The sequence below is a fragment of the Pan paniscus genome, chromosome 4 (genome assembly GCF_029289425.2).
Source record: "Pan paniscus chromosome 4, NHGRI_mPanPan1-v2.0_pri, whole genome shotgun sequence".
Lineage (NCBI taxonomy): Eukaryota > Metazoa > Chordata > Mammalia > Primates > Hominidae > Pan > Pan paniscus.
Window position 1 is genome coordinate 166,028,394 of NC_073253.2, and position 17,454 is coordinate 166,045,847.

A 17,454-nucleotide genomic window follows, 5' to 3' on the forward strand; every position below is an offset into this window, starting at 1 on the left:
CATTGGCTGTGGGTTTGTCATAAATAGCTCTTATTATTTTGAGATATATTCCATCAATACCTAGTTTATTAAGAATTTTTAACATGCAGTGTTGTTGAATTTTCTTGAAGGCATTTTCTGCATCATTCTATTTTTCTGCATCATTCTATTGAGATAATCATGTGATTTTTGTCATTGGCTCTGTTTATGTGATGGATTATGTTTACTGATTTGCATATGTTGAACCAGCTTTGCATCCCAGGGATGAAGTCGACTTGATTGTAGTAGATAAGCTTTTTTTTTCTTTTTTTCTTTTTTTAAGATGGAGTCTTACTCTGTCACCCAGACTGGAGTGCAGTGGTGCAATCTTGGCTCGCTGCAACCTCCACCTCCAGGATTCATGAGATTCTCCTGCCTTAGCTTCCCAAGTAGCTGGGACTACAGGCACGTGAAACCATGCCCGGCTGATTTTTGTATTTTAGTAGAGATGGGGTTTTGCCACGTTGGCCAGACTGGTCTTGAACTATTGACCTCAGGTGATCCACCCACCTTGGCCTCTCTAAGGGCTGGGATTACAGGCGTGAGCCATGGCACTGGGCTTGGATAAGCTTTTTGATGTGCTGCTGGTTTTGGTTTGCCAGTATTTTATTGAGGATTTTCACATCGATGTTCATCAGGGATACTGGCCTGCAGTTTTCTTTTCTTGTTGTGTCTTTGCCAGGTTTTGGTATCAGGTTGATGCTGGCCTCATAAAATGAGTTAGGGAGGAGTCCCTCCTTTTCAGTTGTTTGGAATAGTTTCAGAAAGAATGGTATCAGCTCCTCTTTGTACCTCTGGTAGAATTCGACTGTGAATCTGTCTGATCTTGGACTTTTTTGGTGGGTAGGCTATTTTTTTACTGCTTCAATTTTAGAACTATTGGTCTAATCAAGGATTCTACTTCTTCCTGGTTTAGTGTTGTGAGGGTGTATATGTCCAGGAATTTTTCCATTTCTTCTAGATTTTCTAGTTTATTTGCATAAAAGTGTTTATAGTATTCTCTGATGGTAGTTTGTATTTCTGTGGGGTCAGTAGTGATAATCCTTTATCATTTTTATTGTGTCTATTTGATTCTTCTCTCTTTTCTCCTTTATTAGTCTAGCTAGCAGTCTATCTATTTTATTAAGTTCTTATAAAAACCAGCTCCTGGATTTATTGACTTTTTTTGAACGATTTTTCGTGTCTCTATCTCCTTCAGTTCTGTTCTGATCTTAGTTATTTCTTGTCTTGTGCTAGCTTTTGGATTTCTTTGCTCTTGCTTCTCTAGTACATTTAGTTGTGATGTTAGGGTGTTGATTTGAGATCTTTCTAACTTTCTGAAGTGGGCATTTAGTGCTATAAATTTCCCTCTTAATGCTGCTATAGGTACATCTCAGAGATTCTGGTATATTGGCTCTTTGTTCTCATTGGTTTCATAGAATTTCTTGATTTCTGCGTTAATTTCATTATTTACCCAGGAGTCATTTGGGAGCAAGGTTAATTTCTGTGTAGTTGTGTGGTTCTGAGTGAGTTTCTTAATCTTGAGTTCTACTTTGCACTGTGGTCTGTGAGACTGTTATGATTTCTGTTCTTTTGTATTTGCTGAGGAGTGCTTTACTTCCAGTTATGTGTCTGATTTTAGAGTAAGTACCATGTGGCACTAGAAGAATGTATATTCTGTTTTGGGGTGGAGAGTTCTGTAGATATCTATCAGGTCCCCTTGATCCAGAGCTGAGTTCAAGTCCTGAATATCTTTGTTAATTTTCTGTCTTGTTGATCTACCTAATTTTGACAGTGGGGTGTTAAATTTTCCCACTATTATTGTGTGGGAGTCTAAGTCCCTTTGTAGGTCTCTCAGAACTCATTTTATGAATCTGGATGCTCCTGCATCGGTTGCATATATATTTAGGATAGCTCATTATGGTGAATTGTTCCCTTTATCATTATGTAATGCCCTTCTTTGTCTTTTTTGATCTTTGTTGGTTTAAAGTCTGTTTTGTCAGAAACTAGGATTTTAACCCCTGCTTTTTTTTTTTTTTTTGCTTTCCATTTGCTTGGTAAATTTTCCTACATCCCTTTATTTTGAGCCTATGTATGTCTTTGCATGTGAGATGGGTCTCTTGAATACAGCACACTGATGGGACTTGACTCTTTGTCCAGTTTGCCAGTCTGTGTCTTTTTATTGGGGCATTTAGCCCATTTACATTTAAAGTTAATATTGTTATGTGTGAATTTGATCCTGTCATCATGATGCTAGCTGGTTATTTTGCCCGTTAGTTGATGCAGCTTCTTCATGGTGTCCTTGGTCTTTGTATTTTGGTGTGTTTTTGCAGTGGCTGGTACCAGTTTTCCTTTCCATATTTAGTGCTTCCTTCAGGAGCTCTTGGAAGGCAGGCCTGGTGGTGACAAATTCCCTCAGCATTTGCTTGTCTGAAATGGATTTTATTTCTCCTTCTCTTACGAAGCTTAGTTTGGCCAGATACGACATTCTGGGTTGAAAATTCTTGTCTTTAAGAATGTTGAATATTGGCCCCCACTCTCTTCTGGCTTGTAGGGTTTCTGCAGAGAGATCTGCTGTTAGTCTGATGGGCTTCCCTTTGTAGGTGACCTGGCCTTTCCCTCCTGCTGCTCTTTATATTTTTTCCTTCATTTTGACATTGGAGGATCTAATGATTATGTGTCTTGGGGTTGATCGTCTTACTGAGGTTCTCTGTGTTTCCTGAATTTGAATGTTGGCCTGTCTTGCTAGGTTGAGGAAGTTTTCCTGGATGATATCCTGAAGTGTGTTTTCCAACTTGGTTCCACTCTCTTTGTCTCTTTCAGGTACTTCAATCAGTCATAGGTTTGGTCTTTTTATGTAGTCCCATAGTTCTCAGAGGTTTGTTCATTTCTTCTCATTCTTTTTTCTCTCCTGCCTTATTTCAGCAAGGTAGTCTTCAAGCTCTGATACTTTTTCTTCTGCTGGATTGATTTGGCTATTGATGCTTGTGTATGCTTCACAAAGTTCTCGTGCTGTGTTTTTCAGCTCCATCAGGTTATTTATGTTCCTCTCTCAACTGGTTATTCTAGTTAGCAGCTCCTGTAGCCTTTTATTATGGTTCTGAGCTTCTTTTCATTGGGTTAGAACATGCTTCTTTACCTCAGTGAAGTTTGTTATTACCCACCTTCTGAAGCCTACTTCTGTCAGTTTGTCCATCTCATCCTCTGTCCAATTCTCTGGAGAGGTGTTGCGATCATTTGGAGAAGAAGCACTCTGGCCTTTTGGGTTTTCAGCATTCTTTCATTGATTCTTTCTCATCTTCATGAGTTTGTCTAGTTTCGATCTTTGAGGCTGCTCACCCTTGGATGAGGTTTTTGTGGGGACTCTTTTTGTTGATGCTGCTGTTGTTGCTTTCTGTTTGTTTTTCTTTCAATAGTCAGGTCCCTCTTCTGTGGGGCTGCTGTGGTTTGCTGAGAGTTCACTTCAGGCCTTGTTAGTCTGGGTCACTCCTGCACCTGGAGATGTCACCTGAGGAGGCTGGAGAACGGCAGAGACAGGTGCCTGTTCCTTTCTCTGGGATCTCTGTCCTCGAGGGGCACCAACCGCTTCCCTTGGCTGGGAGTAGGGGATCCCCTGCCCTGTGTGGCTCTCAGGTGGGCCAGTGCACCACCTTGCTCTTCCTTCCTCCCTGTGGGTTACCCCAACTGCCTAGTCAGTCCTGGTGACAGAACCTGGATACCTTGGTTGTCAGTGCAGGATTTGCATGTTGTTTTGGTTCTTCTCAGTGGGAGCCTCCAATCACCACTGCTTCTAGTTGGCCATCTTGACCCCCTATTTTTGTATTTCTTACCTGGATAAAACAATATAATTTTTATGTATTCATGAACTATAAAGATTGTATGCATTTTCCTGTTGTGAACAGTATGTAGTAGTAATCTGGGTTTGTTTGGGCTAATCTAGGTGGGGGAGATGTTTAAAATGTGGTTCATTTGAGGTTCTTTACCTTAATCAGCCTATTTGAAATCTTATTTTTGGACTTCTGTGTTTACTCTAGCAGGAAATTTCCAAATCTGGGATGCTGGGCTCTGATGTAGTTAGGGAAATGGAAAATGCTATAAAAGCGCTAAGAAGGAGAGAGGAAGAGAGAAGTAAAAGGAATAATGGAAGCTAGAGTAGGTCTCATTTTGGTGTTACTTGTGTATTCCTTTAATGAGAAGGTATATGCACATGAGGGAATGTGTGGGCTAGTGTAGCTATAAGGTTACCACATAAAATTCAGGCTAGAAAGGACAAAAAAATGGCATTTTTTTTTTAAAGGAATATCCCATTGTTTTCATATGCCTACCTGACATTGAAATCTGTGCCAATATTTTTTCTTTCAGAGACTGATTCTCTAATTCAAGTTCAAAGTGAGGTAATTTGTTTTCAGAAGACCTCTTTAACAAAAAAATTTTTAAGCTGGAGAGGAGTGCTGAACTCATTTTTTAATTCTTTTTTTAGATGGTTTCCATGTGTCCCAGATCGTCATGAGATTAGATTTATATCATCAAGATAGGATGATGAACAGAATGCTTTAGTCTTCATGCTTGTAAAATAGGAGACTTTAACATAACTGGTTATTACATTGCTAGAAATACCATGGGATGAAGTCAAAGTTCCTGAAAATCCTGCAGCACTTTGAGTTGTTGGTTCAGAAGCCCGAAATCAACATATAATAAAAATAATATATATATATTTTTGAGACAGGGTCTTGCTCTGTCACCCGCTGAAGTACAATGATAGTATCAAGGCTCACTGCAGTGTCAACCTCCAGGGCTCAAGCGATTCTCCCACTTCAGCCCTCTAATAGCTGGGACTACAGGTGTACCCTACTATACCCAGCTACTTTTGTTGTATTTGTAGAGGGGATTTTGCCATGTTGCCTGTGGTGGTCTTGAACTCCTGGGCTCAAGCGATCCTTCCGCCTTGGCCTATGACAGTGCTGGGACTATAGGTATGAGTCACCATGCCTGGCCTTAAATTCTTAAAATTTGAGAAAGAATATAAATTTGGTTATCTGCAACTTGTGCATGATCATTTCCCCCATCCATCTCCCTAACCTCATCTGGTATCTCCTTGCTGTGTTTATCAGCCGCACTGACCTTTAATGCTTTGAGATGACTAAATTCCATTCTACTGAAGAACCCTGGTAAATGTTCTTTCTTTGCCTGGACTGCCTTCTAGTCTTTTTAAAATCTGATTCACTGTTGTAGGTCTCAGCATAAATATTATTTCTTGAGGCCTACCTTTCCAAATCCTTGTTGTAGACAAGTTCTCCCTTTCTTGTACTTTTCCATTGCAGAACTATCAATTTGTAAGTAAATAATTTGGGGAGTAGGAGATGGGCCTGTTTTGTTTGCAACTGTATCCCCTGGTAAGTAGTTGTATATCGATAAACATGTATTGAATTAATGAATACACGTGATATTTGTATCCCTTGTTTTTTGTGGTTAAATATTTACCTCATTTTTTTCATTGAAGTAAAATGTTAATTTTTTTTTCTTTGAAGAGTTTGGCTGAATTGGAAGTGTTATGTACTCATCTCTACATAGGGACTGATCTTACACAAAGAATAGAGGCTGAGAAAGCACTCTTGGAACTTATTGACAGTCCAGAATGTCTCAGCAAGTGTCAACTTTTATTAGAACAAGGAACAGTAAGTATTTGGTAACAGTGATTAACCATGAAAGATCAGTAGATGTATGTCATTGTTAATGAACTCGTGTGTTAGCAATGGTAACTGATAGATATTGCCACATGGTTTTTTTGTTTTTGTGAAACTATAGTTTCACTGTCAAAGGGGTTAATCAGGAAAAGAATTGGAAAACCTGGAAAGCAAACTTAGGGAAGAGCCAGGAAATGAAATAGGAATGAATTGAGATAGTTTCTTGATTACTATTAGTCTCTTTTTATGTCTCATATTAGTGGGCAAATTTACATTTTTAGGAAGTTGACTAACAACTTAAAAAAATCTAGATAGGGGAGGCAGATTGTAATTACCTCAGAAACATGAAAGGATGATTCGAAAGCATGCTGATTACCTCTTGCCTGCCTCCCATCTAGATATTCATAGTCTAGACATTCATATTCATTTAGTAAAATATTTAAATGTCAAATCAGATGCTGTACTGCTTACTTGATTTATGTACATGAATTAAAGTAGCTCTTTGTTTAGTTGGAGAGACAGATACCTAAATAGCTATGAAACGATTGTGGTAAGAGACTGTGTGGTCTAGAGCAGAGTTGTCAAACTTTTTCTGTGAAGGGCCAGATAGCAAATATTGTAGACTTGTGGGCCAGGAGACAAAATGGAAGATATTTTGTAAGAACATCTATAGAAAGAGAAAAAACAAATTTCTACAAAGTTTTATTGATGAGATTCAAAATATAATAATCTAATACAGACTTTTTAATAATACAGGTCTGTTAATGAAGAGAATAGAACTGTTTTTGGGCGGATAACATTTTTCTATTAATAATTGGAGTTCAGAGTTGTTTTCTATCATCAACATTGATTGCAGATGTTCATATGTTAATGCTGATCTATAATGAGATTTTACATATTTTATATTTGAAAGTATCTTTTCACATAGATAGGTACTGCTAAATACTAATATCAGTCCATGAGCATATGATTATAATTAAGCACATTCATCATTTACAAGGCATTTAAAAAATTCTGTTAAATGTTGATATTTGCCTTTTAGCATGTCATTATATGCAGATTGGCCACTTCCAATTGAAGATTAAGTGGGAGCTCTTAATTGCACAGTTAAATGGATTTTATAATATGGAAATTTCCTTTACATTTGCATCAAGATCTGAAGCTGGAGCTGTAGTTGAAGCTCAGAAAATATATCTCTGAATAGAGAGCTCACTACTTGTTTTAACTTTTGACAATGTGGGAAGTATATAAAGCTGCCTCACATTACTTGCAATTCAAATGATGTTATCAAAATGGCTTTACTGCAGTATAAGTTCTGCATATAGGTTCTAAGCACTTTTTAGGCAATTTTGTAATTTTAGGTTGAATTTATTGAGGAACATTATCAATTTTGCAACAAAAAGTAAGTTCCAAAGCCATTTCTTGTTGAACAATGGTGACTTGGTTGTTCTGAATGAGACATTCAGAAAAATTTTAGCGTTATCCCTGAGCTAAAAAAAAGCAGTAAAAATTTATCACTGATAAGCTATTAAACTATTGTGTGAGGAGACAAGTAAGGATATTGTTTCCAACACAGAATATTCAGATACTGCTTCTCTATCTTACAGAAATTAACAGAGCTAAAGTTCACAAAAGTGAATGAAGTCCACTGTTAACACTACTGATTTATTAACTTACAATAGATTCATATATTTACCACACAGTATCTGCTGATGAATAATATGGTGAATAACCATAGACTTTAAACATCTTACATTTTTCACAAGCTTTGTAAATTTGTTCAGCTAAGCCCTTTTCCGCTCCATATGTTTTTACCACTAGTGTGACATATCGTAGCAGATTCTACTTCAGTTTATATTGAATTAATGTGTCCTCAACTTCCTTGAAAATATTCTGTCCTGTAGTTCTCCCACAGTCTTCATAGAGGCCAGTTCTTTAGTTGCTTCACACTCAGCATTGACTTCTAGAATAAACAGATAGTAAGTATTGGTAACATTAACGGTATGAGCATTATAAGAAACATCTGTCCACTCATCAAGACTTAAGGAGAACCTTTCCAAATCATTTGTCTTGTTTTCAAATTGACTTTTGATGTTGTTCCAGTGTCTTCAGCTCTTTGAGAATTTGCTCCCACCAGAAACTAGTAATCTTATTTTCTCTGCACATATAACTTTGGCTGCTGTAATAAAACAATGTTGATTTAATTAACTCATCATCAGTAAATGGCTGTGTGATTGGCTAACAAATGAGCCACTTGGAAACTTTGGTTGCAGTCTCATTTTTTATGTTTGTAAAGACAGTCTACTATGATGAGATATCCAATTTTCTATTTTTTCTGACTTTTGATTTCCTGAGTTGGGAATATTGTGATGGGAATATTGGGGATATTGCTTGGTCTGATATTGTCAGCGTATATTGTATTCTTTTAGGACAACCATAGTACCATTACATAAAAAGCACATTGTTTTGCTATGTAATCAATGAAAGAATAGTCCATACTCCATTGTGCCTTAAAAATTAGATATTTGAAGTCCATTTTTATCTTTTCTTATTTCGATATGATAGACGTGCTGGTAATAATAAAAGGTATGTGTCATGTCATGACAACACCCATGGCTCTCTAGGCACTGTAGAGTTGTAGCTACCTCACTGTGGTTTATGATACTCTGAGCAGCAGTAGGAAGCACTGAGCGCCACATGTGGTCTCTGTTTTAACTATTCAATTCTGCCATCGTGGCATGAAAGCAGCCATAGGCAGTGTGTAAATGAATGAGCATGGCTGTGTTTTAATAAACTTTATGGACACCAAAATACAGATTTCATATATTTTTCTGTCACAAAATATTGTTATTGTTTTGATTTTTTTGAACAGCTGAAAAGCTGTTTAAAATTGCAAAAAACATTCTTAGTTCACAACCCATGTAAAAACAGGCAGGATTTGGTCAAGGGCCATAGTTTGCCAGCCTCTGGTCTAGAGAAAAAAAGAGGGAGTATCTTTGCAAGAATTTCTAGGAGGTGGAGTGAATACATGAACCAAATTTTCAAGGGTGAGCATGCATTTAGACAGTTTGAGTATAGTATTAAGATAATTGGGGGCCAGAGAGAATATAGTCAGACATGGGTTTCAAGGAACACAGAGGTCAGGGTGGGGAAGATTTGGAAAGGAACCTAAAGGCTATCATGGTCAGAGCAAAGTCAAGAATGGAATCAGATGAATTTGAAGAGATGATCAGAGGCCAGATGATGTAGGGCTGTAGACCATGGTAAAAGTACCGTATTTTATTTGAACTTGCTTTATTTTTCCTGTTTGCTTATTGTTATTTGAGATGGCTGTCTACATCTCCCTCAACTAATGATTTCTTTTAAGAGATTGTATGCCTGTGTATGTGTATCCTTTTCTGTATGTATGTATCTCAAATTGACATATTTTGTCTATTGTAAATTTGCCAGTTTGGAAAACCGGAAGAATTTCTGTTATTGCTTAGAAGAACATCTCTATCACAATGCTTTATTTTAATTTCATTTATGATAATAATAAATAAAATTATGCTTTACAGACATCCTATGCTCAGCTCCTTGCAGCAACATGTCTTTCAAAACTTGTCAGCCGAGTCAGTCCTTTACCTGTTGAGCAGAGGATGGACATCAGTAAGTGGCTTATTATGCTTTTTAACCAACTGCGCTTTAAAAATCTTTTTCTTTTAAATATACTAAACTGTTACTAGGATTGCAAATTTTTTATGTCTGTCATTTTTAAAAACACGAGTATCAAGTCTCATTTACTCATCTGTGATGAACAGTGATGTGTTACATAAAGCAACGTCTAATCAAAAAAGCATTTTTTTTCTTTTTTTGAGACAGAGTCTCGCTCTGTCACCAGGCTGGAGTGCAGTGGCGCGATCTCAGCTCACTGCAACCTACGCCTCTTGGCGTAGCAATTCTCCTGCCTCAGCCTCCCGAGTAGCTGGGACTACAGGTGCACGCTACCACACCCAGCTAATTTTTGTATTTTTAGTAGAGACAGGGTTTCACCATGTTGGCCAGGATAGTCTTGATCTCTTGACCTTGTGATCCGCCCGCCTTGGCCTCCCAAAGTGCCAGGATTACAGATGTGAACCATCATGCCCGGCCAAAAAAGCATTTATTTAATGATAAACAACAACTAGCATTTTGTGTACTATTTGTTAAGATTTGTACTATCTCATTTTATCCACCAAATAAGATTTTTGAGTTATCCTCATTTCACAAATGAGGAAATTAGATTTGCAGACAGGCTCTGTCACGTGCCTGAGATCACACAACTAGAAAGTAGTAGGGTTATGATTCAAAGCTACTCTACCTGTTTAGAGTCCAGGCTTTTAGTCATTATCTTAACTTGGTATGCAACTGAATGACAGGACAGAATTCAGCTCTCTGGTATTTTTCAGGATGCTATATCAAAATCATTTGGGGTATATGTAAAATAAAAGCAGGTTCTTATTAGGAAGATAATTTATATATGGGTAAACAGTCTTGGAACTTTACTTGAAAAAATGATTCTATAAAGTAGCAGTATGTTTTTTGGAGTTAATGTATTTTAAGTTTTTGTGTGTATGTAAGTAGCTTGCATTTCATATGGACAAAATTGTAATAATTGAGGTATGGGGTTTTTTGGGTCATCTTTGTTCATATTAGAAATAGATTGTTGACTCATTTCTGTTCTTCAGCCTCAAGGTTAACATAATTTATATTTATCAGAAAAGTTAAAATGTATTGTATGTGATGGATCTTTAAGTTTAAATTTGACTGGTCAAAATCTCACAATGATACCTTGTTTTCCTCTATATTGACTGTTATTTTTATAAGCACTCTGAGTCTTAGGTACTGCAGAAAGCCTTGAGAAGGATTTATCCACTGTTGGACTTGCGTACTTAAGAAAGCAAAGGAAAGGAGTTTATAGTTTTACAAATAAGGGTTCAAATAGTGTAAAGCTAAGTCATAAAACTTGTGATTTTGTTTATTATATTTTTCAATACACATCTTTTAAATAGACTTAATTTTTTTAGAGCAGTTTTGGGTTCACAGCAAAATCGAGCACAAAGTACAGAGGATTTCCATATACTTCCTTCTGCCACACATGCACAGCTTCCCATCTATCAACATCCTGCACCAAAGTCGTACATTTGTTACAATTGATGAACCTACATTGACACATCATCATTAACCAAAGTCTGTAATTTACATTAGGGTTCACTCTTGGTGTTGTATTTCTATGGATTTTGACAAATGTGTTAATACAATGACATGTATCCACCAATATAGTATTATACAGAATAGTTTTACTGCACTAAAAATTCGCTCTTCTCTGCCTGTTCATCCCACCCTCCCCCAACCCTGATCTTTTTACTGTCTCCATAGCTTTGCCTTTTCCAGAATATGATATAGTTGGAATCATACAGCCTGAGGTATCAATCATACATGTAGGCTTTTCACATTGGCTTCTTTCACTTAGTAATATGCATTTAAGGTTCCTCCATGTTTTTTTCATGGCTTGATACCTCATTTCTTTTTAGCACTGAATAATTCTTTGTTGTCTGGGTATACCGCAGTTTATCCATTCACTTACTGAAGGGCATCTTGGTTGCTTCCAAGTTTTGACAATTATGAATAAAGCTGCTATCAACATACATATGTGGGTTTTTGTGTGCCCAAACATTTTCAGCTCCCTTGGATAAATACCTTGGAGCACAATTGCTGGATTATATGTTAAGAGTGTGTTCAGTTTTATAAGAAACCACCACACTGTCTTTCAAGGTGGCTGCACCACTTTGCATTCCCACCAGCCATGAGTGAGAGTTCCTGTTGCACCACATCCTTGCCAGCATTTGCCATTTTCTGGATTTTGGCTAGTTTGATAGATGTGTAGTGGTATCTCCTTGTTTTAATTTGTATTTCCCTGAGAACATATGATATACAGCACCTTTTTGTGTGCTTATTTGACCTCTGTACAGTTGACCCTTGAATAATGCGGATATTAGGGGCATTGACGCCCTGCGCAATCAAAAAGTCACAACTTTTGACTCCCCCAGAACTTAACTACTTATAGTCTACTGTTGACTGGAAGCCTTACCAATAACGTAAAAACAGGCTGATTAATCCATATTTTGTATGTTATATGTGTTATATACTATATTCTGTGAATAAGCTAGAGAAAAGAATATTATTTAGAAAATTAAAAGAAAGATAAAATGTATTTACTATTCATTAATGGAAGTGGATCATCATAAAGATCTTCATCCTCATCATTTTCACATTGAGTAGGCTGAGGAAGAGAAAGAGGAGAGGTTGGTCTTGCAGTCTCGGGGTGGCAGAGGCAGAGGAGGCAGGAAAGGCAGGAGCACTAGGTATAACTTTATGGAAATACATTGTAATTTCTGTCTGACTTTTTTGCTTTTTCATTTCTTTAAAAATGTTTCTATAAAGTACCAATCCTTCCGTGTTCACTTTAAATTCAGTGCCCTGTATCATAGAAAGGTCCATGTCCTGAAAGAAGTCTGGAATAATGGAAACATTTCTGCCAGATTGTCCAATGTTAATTTTTTTTTCTGGCACTGCTGTTTCTACTACATCTTCTCCCTCATCATGTGGCACTGGTTCAGAAGCACTCATCTCCATAAAATCATCTTCTGTAAATTCTGGTGTTTCTTTTGTTAGATTCCCTAGTAGGTGTAGGTTTCTCCCTTGTGTAAAACTTAGCAATTTGTAGGAAACTTTGATCTTTTTTTTCAAGTGAGTAATGTCTGACAGGCTTAGACCTTTTGTCGCCTTTACTTAGAGTTGACATTAGTAAATCCTTAAAGGCTTTTTAGTAGCAGACTTCCAAAAGATTCAGGAATTTTAGCATACTTTTAATTTCAGATTTTCGGCTGACTTTAGCTATAGTATACAGTAGTTTAAGACTCATATCTATGACTTTTACTCGAAGAACAGCAGTAAAGTACAGAAGTTTTCTATATTTAGCCAAGATTTATTTCAGTAGAAGATAATCTTCTCTGACTAATCTTTGAGATTGGAATAAGCCTTTAAAGATAAACCTCAGAATTCTCATTTTGGGGTAATATCGTCCATTTCAGTTCCCTAGGTTTGGCATAGGAGATAGTGACTACACTGGTGTGTGACTCTTTTCCTGGAGATTTCTTCCTGAAAAATGCAAGAGCTGTTGGTGAGAGCAGGCTTGCAGTGATAATAGTTGAGTCTGGTCTACAAAGATTTTGTAACTCCTTGGAAAGCCTCTTATAATCATTCTTAACCTCTTTGTAGCTAAAAGTTTAGAGTAGTTGAAATCTGTAGGAATGCACTTCTGAGGGCCAAAAATGTGACTGACTTGGGAACAATTCTTAAACTGATTAACTAGCTGTAATATAGTTTTGTGAATTTATTGCACTGATCCTGTACCTTATGGTGTATTTGTCCCTATTAAATAAGTGTTGTTTTGTCCTCTTTAATATTGCTTGTAAACAGTAGTGCCCATTGGAACATATATTTGATTTTTAAAAAATGTTTCATATGAAAACTACCTATTAGGTTTATTAGATCTTGAATTTCTCCAAGATCCATATCTTGAAACCCTTCACTCTCCACCTTTTTTTTTTTTTTTTGCCATATCCACAGTCTCTTTCATGATTTCCTTGACTGGCTCTGCTGTTGTATATCCTGTGAAGTCATGCACAACATCTGGACAGAGCTTCCTCCAGCAGGAATTTATTGTTTCAGGCTTGATGGCTTTCATGGCTTTTTCTATAACAACAATGGCATCCTCAGTGGTAAAATCCTTCCAGACTTTCATGAATGTTCTCTCTGTGGGGGTTCTCTTCCATAGTGTTGACAATCCTTTTTATACAGTACTGTGTGTACCGTGTATGACCCGCAATTCAGAGGCTAAATTAGAGATGTGTTTAGGGGCACATAGACCACTTTAATGTCCTCATTGAACTCATGGGGTTCTGAGTGGCCAGGGACATTGTCCAATATGAAAAGAACTTTAAAAGGTATTCCCTTACTGGCAAGGTACTTAGTAACTTCAGGGACAAAACATCTATGAAACCAATCCAGAAAAAGGTTCTCTTCTAGGCCTTGTTATACAGCCGGAAGACTGGCAGCTGGTATTTATTTTTTCCCTTCAAGGCTAGGAGATTAGCAGCTTTGTAGATAAGGGCAGTCCTGATCATAAACCTGACTACATAAACCTTGACTGTGGTTGGAACTATGTACAATCTAAGCGTGTGTGTAAGTTTTGATAAATTTTAACTTTTTATAATAGATTTGTGTATATTTTATGATAGTAAATGATAAAAGAGTAGTATCTACATTTATACCTTCTTATTTTTAAAAAATATTTCAACACCATTCGTTTGAGGTGCTTTTTTTTTTTTTTTTTTTTTTGAGACAGAGTCTCACTTTGTCACTGAGGCTGGAGTTCAGTGTGTGATCTTGGCTCACTCCTCCCTCTGCCTCCCGGGCTCAAGTGGTGATCCTCCCACCTCAGCCTCCCAAGTAGTTAGGACTACAGATGTGACTACCATGCTTGGCTAAGTTTTTGTATTTTTTTTGTAGAGATGGGGTTTCACCATGTTGCTCAGGCTGGTCTCGAACTCCTGAGCTCAAGCGATCCGCCTGCTTCAGCCTCCCAAAATGCTGGGATTATAGGTGTGAGCCACCATGCCCGGCTATGTCCGAGTTTTAAAAAATTGTCATAAGTCTCCAAAAATTTTTCCAATATCTTTATTGAAAAAAATCCACGCATAAGTGGTTCTCTACAGTTCAAACTCATGTTGTTCAAGGGTGAACTGTTATCTTCTTTGGAAAGGTGTCTGTTAAGGTCATCGGCCCATATTTTAATCAGATTGTGTTCTTATTTTTGAGTTTTAAGAGTTCTTTTTGCAGTTTGGAAAGTGGTTCCTTTGATATGTCTTGTGCAAATATTTTCTCCCGATCTGTGGCTTATCTTTTTATTCTCTTGACATTGTCTTTTGCAGAGCAGAAATTTTTCATTTTCGTGACAAAGTTTACCTTATTCATTCTTTCTTTCGTGGATCATGCCTTTGGTGTTGCATCTAAAAAGTCATCACTGAACCAAGGTCACTTAGATTTTCTCTTATTTTATCTTCTAGGCGTTTTATAGCTTTATGTTTTACACTTAGGTCTGTGAACCATTTTAAGTTAATTTTTGTGAAGGGCATGTAGTCTATGTCAAGATTCCTTTTTTCCATGTGGATGTCCAGTTGTTCCAGCACTATTTGCTGAAAAGACTTTTTTCATATTTAAAAGATTCATAACATATTTTGTTACTCCCTTTGCTCCTTTGTCAGAGATCAATTGACTGTATTTATATGGGTCTATTTCTGGGTTTTTTTATTCTGTTCTGTTGATTGGCATCTTAGTTGGTTTTGTGCTGCTGTCACAGAATAGCTGAGACTGGGTAATTTATCAAAAAAGAAATGTATTTCTTACAGTTCTGGAGGATGGAAAGTTCAAGATCAAGGGGCTGGCATCTGGTGAGGGCCATCTTGGTGCATTATCCCATGGTGGGAGGGCAAAGAGAAGGGAAAAGAGAGTGACAAAAGGGGGCTGAAATCGTCCTTTTTAAAGGAACCTACTCCTGAAATAATGACATTAAACCATTCATATGGGCAAAGCACTCTTGGTGTAATCATCTCTTAAAGATCCTGCCTCTTAAGATGTTACAGTGGCAGTTAAGTTTCAGCATGAGTATGGGAGGGGACAGACATTCAAACTGTAGCTGTTGATGTGTCATTTCTTTTGCTGATACCAAACTGTCTTGATTACTGTAGCTTTATGGTGTGCCTTGAAGTAGGGTAGTGTCAGTCTTCCAACTTTGTTCTTCTTCGGTATTGTGTTGGCTATTTTGGTATTGTGTTCGGTATTGTGTTCGGTATTGTGTTGGCTTTTGCCTCTCAATATAGCTTTTAGAATCAGTTCATTGATATACACAAAATAAATTACTGGGGTTTTCATTGGGATTGCATTGAATCTTTAGATATAGTTGGAAAATACTGATATCTTGACAGTGTTGAGTTTCCTGTCTAGGCACATGTAATATGTATTCATTTATTTAGATCTTCTTTGGTTTATTTTATTATAGTTTTGTAATTTTCCTCATATGGGTCTTGTACCTACATATTTTGTTAGATTTAAATCTAAGTATTAATATTTCATTTTTGAGGGTACTAATGTAAGTTATTTTGTGTTTTATTTCAAGTTCCACTTGCTGGTAAAGCAGAGTGATTGACTTTGGTATATTAACCTGTATTGTGTAACCTTGCTGTAATCATTTATTAGTTCATAATTTTTTGTCAGTTATTTAGTATTTTCTACATATCATGCCATCTGTGAGCAAAGACACTTTTAGTTCTTCTTTCTTAATCTATATGCATTCTATTTCTTTTTCTTATTGCATTTGCTAGGACTTACAGTATTATGTTGCAAAGCAGTGGTGAGAGGGGACATCTTGCCTTTTTCCCAATCTTAGTGAGAAAGCTTCAAGTTTCTCACCATTAAATATAATTTTAGCTGTAGGTTTTTTGTAGATGTACTTTATCAAATTGAGAAAGTTGTCCTCTATTCCTAGTTTGCTGAGAGTTTTCATCTCATTCATCATCATTCAACATCAATGGATGTTGAATTTTGTCAAATACTTTTTCTGCATCTATTTATGTTATGTGATTTTTCTTTAGCTTATTGATGTGATGGATTACATTAATTTTTGAATATTGAACTAGCCTCATATATCTTTTTTCTTTCTTTTTTTTTTTGTAGTTTCTTTTTGTTCCATGTTCTCTTTCTCTCCTTGCTTTCTTTTGCTTGCCCTTTCTTTCTCTCTCTCACACTCTCTCTCCAGATAGTTCATAAGTTAACTCTCTAGACATAGATTATAGTGTATACTTCTCACTATTAGAATTTAGGGTTGTTTCCGTCAGAGGATTTTTAGTTAAATTTTGAGGTGTGTATCGTCTCTTTCCTTTCCCAAATGACATACTGGCTTTTGGGGCAGAGGTAGAAATTGAATGTTTCCCCTTTCTTTTAATTATTTTTATATTTTGATAGCACACTCTAAAAGACTATCTACAAGTTTGGATTTAGAGTTTTGAATTATGAATTATTACTAAAATATATGATTTGTCCAATATTTGGAAACAGGAAACAAACAAAAAATCGGAATGAACCACAATAACCTGATTCAGAGTCCCAGTCATTTTACCTTTTTGACCTTCATATTTTTGGCCTATAAGACAGAATAATAGTAATACATAATAGCAGTATCTTCACATTGCTATGAGAGCCACATCAAGTATTTGATGGGAAGCACTTCACAATTTCTGACATGCTTCATAAACATGAAATATTATTGTTACTGTTATATAGGCTTTTGACACGCAAAGGACCTCTAGTATGTAGCTTTCCAACTTTTTACTGACTTTTGTCTGGGGTTTTTCCCAGCTGTTTGTTGTGGTTGTTGTTCTCCCATGTATCTTCCCAAACATTTCCATTTCTTCTTAGTATGGCTTTTCTCTATTAATTGTACCAGTGAGGAGGAGATTGCTGATGTTTTAAATGATTGTAATTATTGGTGCTTACTAAATTGGAACATTCTTATAGTTTGCGTAAAAAGCATAACATGAGAATATTTTGTGTAAAACATTCAGCTAAAGTTACAGAAACATATTCTAGTGATTTTTTTTTCCCTGTCTTAGATAATGAATTTATTAGCCCTAGG

At 36.6% G+C, this 17,454-nt stretch overlaps 1 protein-coding gene across 5 annotated transcripts in view; it reads left to right on the forward strand.

Moving 5' to 3' along the window:
* The window catches only part of RANBP17 (RAN binding protein 17), a 422,731-nt gene that overhangs the window by 10,852 nt on the left and 394,425 nt on the right, over positions 1-17,454 (forward strand). For all 5 annotated transcript variants that reach the window (XM_003810928.4, XM_034960953.3, XM_055112861.2 and 2 more), the window contains 2 exons: positions 5,526-5,672; positions 9,239-9,329. In XM_003810928.4, the coding sequence (XP_003810976.3) occupies positions 5,526-5,672; positions 9,239-9,329 (238 nt within the window). The remainder of the gene's footprint in view (positions 1-5,525; positions 5,673-9,238; positions 9,330-17,454) is intronic.